The sequence below is a fragment of the Petaurus breviceps genome, unplaced genomic scaffold, assembly GCF_028583685.1.
Source record: "Petaurus breviceps papuanus isolate PSGF00001 unplaced genomic scaffold, PetGlider_PUasm1.0 90775, whole genome shotgun sequence".
Classification (NCBI taxonomy): domain Eukaryota; kingdom Metazoa; phylum Chordata; class Mammalia; order Diprotodontia; family Petauridae; genus Petaurus; species Petaurus breviceps.
In genome coordinates, this window is record NW_027187342.1 from 14,137,892 (window position 1) to 14,149,235 (window position 11,344).

An 11,344-nucleotide genomic window follows, 5' to 3' on the forward strand; every position below is an offset into this window, starting at 1 on the left:
CAGGAGGCAGAATTGTTGGAGCTTAGAGAGAGGAGGGAGATCTAGGTCTTTTTTGAAAGGTGAAGAAAATTTGAGAAGTCTAGAGGGGCAGCCTGTAGTGTAAAGAGAACTGGATTTGGAGTTAGGATGTCCTGGGTGCAAATCCCACCTCAGACTTACTGGCTGTGTGTGTGACCCTGGACTAGTCATCTGGTTTTCCTGGGCCTCTGTTTTCTTATTGGTAAAAATGATAGGCTTGGACTCATGACTTCATGAAAGGGGCCTTCCCCTTTCAGCTCTTAAATCTATGAGTCTACCATCCTAAGCAATACTCCATAGTTAAAAAGCAGCTGCAGAATCCATAGGTGTGCAGAGAATAGTCTCCAAATATATACAAATATATAAGAATAGTCTCCAAATGTGATGATTGCCCTAAGTGCCTGTGCCCCCACCCCCTCCGCTTTACCACCTTTTCATTTTGTATTTTTAACCTTTTAGACAACCAGAGTGTAAAAGAGGGGAAGGGGTTAGGGGTTGGGGAGGAGGGAGAGGGCGGGAATGAAACAGAAATAAGCGATCGTTCATCCATGATTCCGTGATTAAACCTCTATGTACCTGTTGTATTATTTCTGCAGGTAAAGATGAGCCCAGCAGCTACACATGTACAACTTGCAAACAGCCATTCACCAGTGCATGGTTTCTCTTGCAACACGCACAGAACACTCACGGATTAAGAATCTACTTAGAAAGCGAACACGGAAGCCCCCTGACCCCGCGGGTTGGTATCCCTTCAGGACTAGGTGCAGAGTGTTCCCAGCCTCCACTTCATGGGATTCATATTGCAGACAGTAACCCCTTTAACCTGCTAAGAATACCAGGATCGGTATCGAGAGAGGCTTCGGGTCTCGGCGAAGGGCGCTTTCCACCCACCCCCCCTTTGTTTAGTCCTCCACCGAGACATCATTTGGATCCCCATCGCATAGAGCGCCTAGGGGCAGAAGAAATGGCCCTGGCCACCCATCACCCGAGTGCCTTTGACAGGGTGTTGCGGTTGAATCCTATGGCTATGGAGCCTCCCGCTATGGATTTCTCTAGGAGACTTAGAGAGTTGGCAGGGAACACGTCTAGCCCACCGCTGTCCCCAAGCCGGCCCAGCCCTATGCAAAGGTTACTGCAGCCATTCCAGCCAGGTAGCAAGCCGCCCTTTCTAGCTACGCCCCCCCTCCCTCCTCTACAGTCTGCCCCTCCTCCCTCCCAGGCCCCCGTCAAGTCCAAGTCCTGCGAATTCTGCGGGAAGACGTTCAAATTCCAGAGCAACCTGGTAGTGCACCGGCGGAGCCACACGGGCGAGAAGCCCTACAAGTGCAACCTCTGCGACCACGCGTGCACTCAAGCCAGCAAGCTCAAGCGCCACATGAAGACCCACATGCACAAGTCGTCCCCCATGACGGTCAAGTCCGACGACGGCCTGTCCACCGCCAGCTCCCCGGAGCCCGGGACCAGCGACCTGGTGGGCAGCGCCAGCAGCGCCCTCAAGTCGGTGGTGGCCAAGTTCAAGAGCGAGAACGACCCCAACATGATCCCGGAGAACGGGGACGAGGAGGAAGAGGAGGACGACGAAGAAGAGGAAGAAGAGGAGGAAGAGGAGGAGGAGGACCTGACGGAGAGCGAGAGGGTGGACTACGGCTTCGGCCTCAGCCTGGAGGCTGCCCGCCACCACGAGAACAACTCCAGGGCTGGCGAGGAGAACCGCTCCATCCCCGACGTGATGCAGGGCATGGTGCTGAGCTCCATGCAGCACTTCAGCGAAGCCTTCCACCAGGTCCTGGGCGAGAAGCATAAGCGAGGCCACCTGTCTGAGTCCGAGGTGCACAGGGACACTTGCGACGAAGACTCAGTCGCGGGCGAATCCGACCGCATAGACGATGGCACTGTCAACGGGCGCGGCTGCTCCCCGGGAGAGTCGGCGTCGGGGGGCTTGTCCAAAAAGCTGCTCCTGGGCAGCCCCAGCTCGCTGAGCCCTTTCTCCAAGCGCATTAAACTCGAGAAGGAGTTCGACCTGCCCGCCACCGCGATGCCCAACACCGAAAACGTTTACTCCCAGTGGCTCGCCGGCTACGCGGCGTCCCGGCAGCTCAAAGACCCCTTCCTCAACTTCGGAGACTCCAGACAATCGCCTTTTGCCTCGTCCTCAGAGCACTCGTCGGAGAATGGCAGCTTGCGCTTCTCCACGCCGCCAGGGGAGATGGACGGAGGCATTTCGGGCCGCAGCGGCACGGGAAGCGGTGGGAGCACTCCGCATATTAGTGGCCCGGGCCCTGGCAGGCCCAGCTCAAAAGAGGGCAGACGCAGCGACACTTGTGAGTACTGTGGGAAAGTCTTCAAGAACTGTAGCAATCTCACTGTCCACAGGAGAAGCCACACGGGCGAAAGGCCTTATAAATGCGAGCTGTGCAACTATGCCTGTGCGCAGAGTAGCAAACTCACCAGGCACATGAAAACGCATGGCCAGGTGGGGAAGGACGTTTACAAATGTGAAATTTGTAAGATGCCTTTTAGCGTGTACAGTACCCTGGAGAAACACATGAAAAAATGGCACAGTGATCGAGTGTTGAATAATGATATAAAAACTGAATAGAGGTATATTCATACCCTGCCCCTCCACTCCTCCACCCAAACCCACCCCCACCTTTTTGCCCCCTTCTCCCCACCACCTGCAATCCCCCCTCCCATCTCCAGTAGAATTTTTTCTAGTCCCTTGTGATTTAAAACAAACAAACAAAAAATAATGGAAGCTAAGAATATACAGAAAAGTGCTTGTCACCAGCACACCTGTTTTTTTTTTCCTTTTTTTTTCCTTTTTTTTCCCTTTTTTTTTTCCTTTATGTTCTCACCGTTTGAATGCATGATCTCTATCGGGGCAATACTATTGCATTTTACGCAAACTTTGAGCCTTTCTCTTGTGCAATAATTTACATGTTGTGTATGTTTTTTTTTATTTTGACTTAGACAGCATGTATGGTATGTTATGGCTATTTTAAATTGTCCCTGATTAGTTGCTGAGCAAACATGTTGCTGTTTCCAGTTCCGTTCTAAGAGAGAGAGAGAAAAAAAAAAGAGAGAGAGAGAGAGAGAAAAAAAAAGACCATGCTGCATAACTTCTGTAATACATATCATGTACAGTTTTGTTTTATAATGTGTGGAGGAAAAGACAGTCTTTGGATTAACCCTCTATGGACAGGATGGATAGCACTGAAAAAAAAAATGCTGTATTAGCTAGATGTCTGTCTCTAAAGGGTTAAATGTGTCAATTGGATGGGGGAAAAAAGGCCTTGAATGGACAAATTAAGAAAAAAAGATAAAAGCAAATTTGTACTATCATTTGGTTTTAAAAATGAGTGCCTTGAATCTATTGAAACCATGTTGATGGTTCTTTCTACTTGTTATAAACTTGTAGCTTAATTCAACATTGGGTAAGGTGATAAATCTTTAGGACCTAGCATATGATTCTATATTGTATTTCTCACAACAATGGCTACCTAAAAATATGACCCAATATGTCCTAGTTAATCATCATTCTCCCTTTAGTTTATTTAAAAAAAAAAAAACAAAACTGATTATAGCAGTATAAAAGCTATTTTGCTCCTGGTGAGAGCTTAAAAGAAATGGGATTTTTTGCCCAAAGTTTTATTTTTTTTAATCAATGATTAAATTGAATGTGAAACGTGCAAAGGCCCTGGAACATGATTAAATACACTAGTAAGGAAATTCATTTTATGAAGATATTTACTTTTAATAATATCTTTTATTGATTCTGGCACCAAAACAAATAAATCCAGATCCACTTGATTGTCAAGCTGACAATCAGATTATAAACTTTAAGACCTTGTGTACCCATATAAAAAAAGAGGCTGGCAATAAGATTTTACAGAGTGTAACAGATAGAAAAACAAAAATTAATTGTGACCATTAGCACAATGTGGTACTGTTTGCCATTTTAAACTAGAACAGGTGTATAAGCTAATATCAATACAATGATGATTAACTATGAATTCTTAAGACTTGCTTTTAAATGTGACATTCTAAAATAAAGAGAGAGAAAGAATTTTAAGAGTAGCAGTATGTATGTCTGTGCTCCCTAAAAGTTGTACTTCATTTCTTTTTCATACACTGTGTGCTATTTGTGTTAACATGGAACAGGATTCATTTTTTTTTTTTTTATTAAGCTAGCATCCGCCCCAGTTGGTGTTCAAATAGCACTTGACTCTGCCTGTGATGTGTCTGTATCTTTTCTCTAATCAGAGATACAGAGGTTGAGTATAAAATAAGACTGCTCAGTTAGGACAATTAAGTGCACTGTACAATTTTCCCAGTTTACAGGTCTATACTTAAGGGAAAAGTTGCAAGAATGCTGAAAAAAAAAATTGAACACAATCTCATTGATGAGCATTAAAAACAAAACAAACAAAAAAAAAAACAAAAAAAAAAAACCTTTGCCAGCCATTTACTTGACTAATGAGCTTACTTACTTGGACGCAACATTGCAGCGCTGTGAATGGAAACAGAAAACACTTAACATAGAAATGAATGATTGCTTTCGCTTCTACAGTGCAAGGATTTTTGTACAAAACTTTTTTAAATATAAATGTTAAGAAATTTTTTTAAAAAAACACTTCATTATGTTTAGGGGGGAACTGCATTTAGGGTTCCATTGTCTTGGTGGTGTTACAAGACTTGTTATCCATTTAAAAATGGTAGTGGAAATTTTATGCCTTGGATATACACCGCTCTTCAGGTTGTATAAAGCATACATTGGGGAAAGGTTTAAGATTATATAGTACTTAAATATAGGAAAATGCACACTCATGTTGATTCCTATGCTAAAACACATTTATGGTCTTTTTTCTGTATTTCTAGAATGGTATTTGAATTAAATGTTCACCTAGTGTTAGGCACTATAGTATTTATATTGAAGCTTGTATTTTTAATTGTTGCTTGTTCTCTTAAAAGGTATCAATGTACCTTTTTTGGTAGTGGAAAAAAAAAACACAGGCTGCCACAGTATATTTTTTTAATTTGGCAGGATAATATAGTGCAAATTATTTGTATGTTTCAAAAAAAAAAAGACAAAAAAGTGTGACACTATACAGATAAGAAGCCATATAATGGCTGTTTGGCGAAAACCTGTTAGAATGTCACACGGATGGCTGTCACAGAGGGTTGTACATATCTTTTTTTTGTTCTTTTTTCCTGCTGCCATACTGTATGCAGTACTGCAAGCTAATAACGTTGGTTTGTTATGTAGTGTGCTTCTTGTCCCTCTCCTATTCACCTTACATTCCAGCATTTTAACTTCATATGCAGTAAAAGAAAGAAAGAAAAAAAGGAAAAAAAAACAATGTTTTGCAGTTTTTTTCATTGCCAAAAACTAAATGGTGCTTTATATTTAGATTGGAAAGAATTTCATATGCAAAGCATATTAAAGAGAAAGCCCACTTTAGTCAATACTTTTTTGTAAATGGCAATGCAGAATATTTTGTTATTGGCCTTTTCTATTCCTGTAATGAAAGCTGTTTGTCGTAACTTGAAATTTTATCTTTTACTATGGGAGTCACTATTTATTATTGCTTATGTGCCCTGTTCAAAACAGAGGCACTTAATTTGATCTTTTATTTTTCTTTGTTTTTATTTTTTTTTATTTGGATGACCAAAGGTCATTACAACCTGGCTTTTTATTGTATTTGTTTTCTGGTCTTTGTTAAGTTCTATTGGAAAAACCACTGTCTGTGTTTTTTTGGCAGTTGTCTGCATTAACCTGTTCATACACCCATTTTGTCCCTTTATTGAAAAAATAAAAAAAAATTAAAGTACACAATGTAAGCTTCTTGTGTCCTCATTTGACACACTCTGTAAATTACTTTCAGGAAAATAACAGGTTTTAAGAGAAGGCCAGTCAGTCTTTTTCAGGATTCTTTCTGTGGGCATTTTGACGTGTGTGTTGTATCCTAAAGGAACATAGAAATACCATATTAGAATAGACATTTCAATCCAGGGAAATAGTTTTGAGGCTTTACAATTCTAGAATAATTTTCAAGAACATAGAAGATGTTTTTTTTTTTTTTCAGTGTAGATATTGAAACTTCTCCCACCCTGCTGTAGCAATAGAGCCATTCAGGAATAAACTTACATTTTCCCTGTAATGGCATTGTCCACATGGCATTCCTTTGGGATTTTTTTTTTTTTTTGGTCTTGTCTGAAAGGGACTTTCCTCCTGCCCCATCTGGAGCACATGGGACAAAAGAAAAGAATCAGTCCCCTTGTTTCTTCACTAGCCCCTCTGTCAAACCAAAACTAACTTCCTTCTCCCCTCCCCTTTCCTCACCACCCTCACCCAAGACCCTAACAATGGCAACAGGTGAACTCCAGATTTTCAGCCTGTGCTGCACACTGGATAGTGTGACATGTTTTGTCAAAGCAGCCACCGATGGTGTGTGGGCATGCACAGCCTCTGATTTTACGAGATGCATGGTGTGTTTCACTGTGAATCTGAGATCAGAGAACCTGCCCTAAAACTCTACAGACCTGTTTATGGTGTTTCACTGGCTGACAGCAAATGGAAGGTGGGAACTCCCCTTCACTTATCTTTTGAACACCCAGCAGGTTTATGAAATATTGTGCATATATTTGTATTTAAAATCTGGAATCAAATTAAGGTCTTTTTTTTTTAACCCCTTCTTTAGAGGTCTGTGCATGTTGTCAGTTTTTACAAATACTGCATGTTGCAGCATCTTTTTGCTTTATTAAAACACATTCCTCCGTGATATTGTGTCTCGCTGTTCCTAGTGTAACTGAATGGATTATGACATTGTTTTTATTTTTGTACAACCAAAGCCAGAACTGTTCTGTTGTCTTCTTGTGGTGGTGGTCATTGTTGCCCAGTTAGTGAACCCATCAGGCCTTTTCATAGGTGGCACTCTTCCAATGGATGTAATAATATTGATCTTAGGGAAGAAAATCTTACTATTAGTACAGAAGGAGATGATTTTCACCCCAGCCTGTTTAAGAGAGGTATCTGTCCCTTTGAGGGGGTGAGGACTAGAGGGTTTGAGGGTGAGGAATGGGAAGGGGAATATTAGGCAAGATGTACAGTTAGTTATTAGTGTGGAAGAGATTGGATGATGAAAAGGGGATAGATTGAGAGAACAGATGGATTAAAAAGAGCTTGGTAACTGTCAGAAAACCAGGGCTCAGGGAGGATGTTGGTGTTTTAGAGAAGGCAGTATTAGACATTAACACAGTGCTGGGACCAGGCAGAAATCATAACCAGTGCTTTGCTCTTTTGGGAGTACATGACTTCAGCTCTACCACTATTAAATGTCCATAAAGTCTGTATATCCCTGTTATTCTTTTAATAGGAAATTGTTAACTGCAGCTGAACAGGTTTTTATGTATGGTACTCATTTTAGTTTCTCCATGTATAATGTTTTAGTGTAATTAGGTTTGCATTCTGATATATAGTATTGAATTAATATAATACTACATGTATATATTTATAATTCAGATTCAGAATTTCTAAATCATGGTGGGGGGGAGTGATGATTCACCCTCTGATGTATGAGAAATTGTGTTTGATTTAAGCCTTTACAAGGCTAAATAAATCTAGTGAGAGGCATGACAGCTTATTCAGTTCACCTAGTCTCCTGACTTGCTTAAGCCCTCTTTTAAGAGATTATTTCCGAAGCTGCCTCAGTAATAGATGCATCAAAGATTAGTCAACAAGAACATAACAACAAGAACATGTATGTTATATTCCAAGTGCTAAGCATATCTTAATGCAAACTATACATTTCTTAACAATGTAATGAATGCATGGTGTTTAAAATCAGAAACCACTTAAAGGTGATTTTTAAGAATTCTGAAACAGACTTAAGTGATGTCCCTGTAGGAACTTACAAGGCAATGTGTCCCTGTAAACCTGACCTTCCCACATCCCTCTCTGAAGAACCTTGCTATTTATCTTCACTTAAAAAGATATTTAAATGAACAGGAATATTATTGGGGTGACAGTACAAGAGCTTTTGTTAAAATTTCCATTGCCCACTGATTTTAGTCCAGAATTTTTTTTTGAGGGGGGATGCCTACTGTGCCCCCTCAAAAGACTTTTAATGTCCTCTGAATTTTAAGGCTAAAAAAAAGGGACTGAAAACAACATGGAGTCCTTTAGCCTTAGAGGTTCCACACTTAAAGGCCTGTAAGAAGTAATATGAGTATATAGCCTCTAAGTTATCTTTGCAATTTTGGGAAATGTGAAATTTTTGAGTTTATCCCAGAAGAATGAATGTGTGTCATTGTGTAGCTATTTTTCCCCTGAATGTGTGTTATACTTATATAAAGCTTGAAGTGAGAAAAGTAAGGGAAGTAGGACCATTTGGAAATAGTTTAAAATAGAGAAACAAGGAGGTAGGATGGCGTGCTTATCCATCATAGACAAAAGTCTACTAAGAAGAGCCAGGATTTTTCAGGCCTTCCTGGAAAGAAGTTGGATGGCTTCATCCTGCCTTACTTCAAGCACTGGATAGACAGAGAGAGTAAGTGAGGGAAATGGATTTATTTCATTTGTCTTTAAACAACATCTATATAATTTTAAAATTATTTATAAGCCTGCTGTAACTGTGTATCCATTATGGTTCTATTATATGCCATTGTTTCTGAGTCTGAGGTATTCAAGAGAGGGCCTGTACTTTAGTACTTATTTGGCCATTCTATTAAAAAAAAAACAACTTAAAGTTAGTAGAAACTTTGCCGGTGTCGAGAAGATGTGATAGTATTCTCCAAACTGGCTTTTTTTTTTCCTTTCAAAAGAGTTTTAACTTAAAAAAATGAGCTACTTAGTAAATTTTCTTCAGTGGCTTTTGAGACCCTTGCAGATACCCCCAGTGAAGAATAAATGGGTCCATTTCCAAAGAAATGAACTCATCAGGCCACAGGGCTTGAATTTGGGATTATGGTGCCTGTTTCACAGGGTTTACCCTACCTGCCAGTTTTATGCTTGGATTATTGGGTGTGCTTGCTTGATATTATCGGCACTCATTAGCCTGCTGTTTCGTTTGCTAAAAACACATGGTTGTTGAATCAGCCTTTTGGGGGATGGGTTTCTCTTTCTGTGTGTTGCACACTGTTATCCATGGTCCTAGGATGCAATTGATTTCTTCTTCCCTAATGGGGCAAGGAAGAGCAAAAGTTCAGAGCTCTGGGGCTGTGGTATGGAAGTGTATGACCTTGCCCAAGCACAACGCAATGGTGGATCCAACTACCTTTTTTTTCCATTCTGTAAAAATGACAAAGAGTTTCCTGTGGGAAGTATAAAAAGAAAAGTACAAAGTATGTCTTCCACAGGAAAAGCAGAAATGGCCGAAAATAGGGATTTTCGTAAAATCCTTTCATTTGAAGTAGGGCCTTGATATTGGACAGGGAAAGTGCTACTAAATGAACTTGTAAATAGTTAAGTGCTCAACCTGAAATTGTACTTTGATTTCCAGTGAGGGCTGTAAAATACTGGTAAATGGGGGAAGAGAGATGACAAAAGCGGTTTGATTCGGACAACCTCGTCTTAAAGAGAGGCAATGCCAGTGTCTGGGCAGTGGGACCTGGGAATCCTACTTAAAAAAGAGGTGTGATTGTGGGATTCTCAGTGTTGCCTGGTCCTTGCTGGACATGGCAGGCCCAGGTCTGGTCCCTGTGGTTCAGCCAAGGGGATGCACAAGAGCAGCTGAGTGCTAGACCCTGGGCCTCCAGCGCCAAGTCAGGGGAGAAGAGGCCCCAAGCCCCTGCCTCGGGTCACCATGGCAACGAGGCCTGGAATACCACAGTGGTGGTCTTCCTCAGCACATCCGGATTCCCAGTCCTGCAGCTTCAAGTCAATGTACACAGGACGGGAAGAAAACCAGGAAGAAAATAACCATCCCCTTCTTCCCTTCCCCTTTTCTCTTCAACAACGCTTCTTTCTCCCCTCCTCCCTCTCCTTCCCCCTTCCCCATCAAAATTGAACTGCGCTTTTCCAAAGAAACTACAGGCAGGTTTGGTGAATTTTGGGGGTAACCTTTTGGGGTTCTGATTTTCTCTGCAGAGATTCGTCCGACTCTTGTAAATCTTTGGCTGCTTTGACGTTGAACTTGATGACATTCCATGTTTTGTTGTGCTGCTTTACATTGATTTTTATTTTTGTTTTATTTTTGTTTTGTTTCCCCCCCTCCCTTACTCTCCTTTCCTTTTCCCCTTCCCCTCCAATCAAAAAAGAAAGAAAGAAAGAAAGATAGAAAAGAAAGAACCGGGGTACATATGACTTGTTACCTGCATTTTTTTTTCCACTGGAGGTGGGGGGGGGAGGGGGAAGAATGTTTCCCACCATATGTGTCCTGAAGAGTATTAGGACTGTGATGTGATATGCCCCGGGTGGGCAAGAGTGGGTGGACAGTCTACCTTTGTGGGGAAAGCAAGCAGAGACCAGAGAGTATGGGGGCCTGGGTTTGAAATCAGTGCCTGAGAGTCCAGCAGCTCAGGTCTGTGGCTGATTCAAGTTAATTGGAAAAAACAAACAAAACAAACAAAAAAACAAAACAGGCTAGGAAGATGATGGAATGCACTGGGCCAAGTTACACCTGTATTTTTTTTCCCCCCTCTCTGTCCCCGTCCTCTGTCTAGGTTCTTCACACACCCCCATTCGGCGTAGTGCCCAGAGAGCTCAAGATGTGTGGCAGTTTTCGGATGGAAGCTCGAGAGCCCTTAAATTCTGAGAAAATTTGATGCCCTTTCCCCCCACCCAAGGCAGGGTGGGATGTCCTGCCGCCCAGCCGACATCAGAGCGTGGTCCGTCATCCTGCTAGTTTGTGATGTTTTCTGACAGTAGCCTCCAAGAAGCCGTCGTGTGAAGACAGAGTCTTGCGGAGTCCTTCCCGTCGGGGCCTGCAGCGCCATTTTATTTATATTTTTTAATAAAAAAAAAAAAAAAAAAAAAAAAAAAAAAAAAAAAACCAACCAGAATCGCATTGGAACAGTGAATCAGTCCCATGTTATAGGGCCCATTGGCCGTTACTGTCTTTGGGTGACGCCCAAGCCCTCTTGAAACCAGCCAATTTAATTACCTGTACTGTGGAAAAAAGCATGAGTCCCCCAACCCATTGTTTCTATACATTCTACGTTGTCTTTTAAAACTTGTGCTTAACATTGACACAATAAATGTTGGAGCTTTAGGTTCTGCTTGCTTGTTCTTTAATTTTTAATGCTTAAAAGACAATGCAGCTGGTTATGACTTTGTATTGCCATATCCATTCGCTACAGATAACCACTGGGTGGGTAGGGGGAGTGG

General features: G+C 41.8%; 1 protein-coding gene and 1 long non-coding RNA gene across 16 annotated transcripts in view; one reads left to right on the forward strand and one right to left on the reverse strand.

Annotated features, from left to right (window-relative positions):
* Positions 1-11,228, forward strand: part of BCL11A (BCL11 transcription factor A) — a 122,353-nt gene extending 111,125 nt beyond the window's left edge. For 11 of the 15 annotated variants that reach the window (XM_069069042.1, XM_069069041.1, XM_069069043.1 and 8 more), the window contains 2 exons: positions 615-2,619; positions 10,681-11,228. In XM_069069042.1, coding sequence (XP_068925143.1) covers positions 615-2,617 — 2,003 coding nt within the window. In that variant the 3' untranslated portion in view covers positions 2,618-2,619; positions 10,681-11,228. The remainder of the gene's footprint in view (positions 1-614; positions 2,620-10,680) is intronic. The other 4 variants (XM_069069049.1, XM_069069044.1, XM_069069055.1 and 1 more) reach the window with 2 other exon arrangements.
* LOC138146896 (uncharacterized) lies at positions 5,846-6,508 on the reverse strand. The gene is made up of 3 exons (XR_011164634.1): positions 6,371-6,508; positions 6,167-6,259; positions 5,846-5,984 (listed from the first exon to the last, which is right to left on the reverse strand). It is a non-coding gene; the product is annotated as an uncharacterized lncRNA (long non-coding RNA).
* Positions 11,229-11,344: the final 116 nt, after the last annotated feature.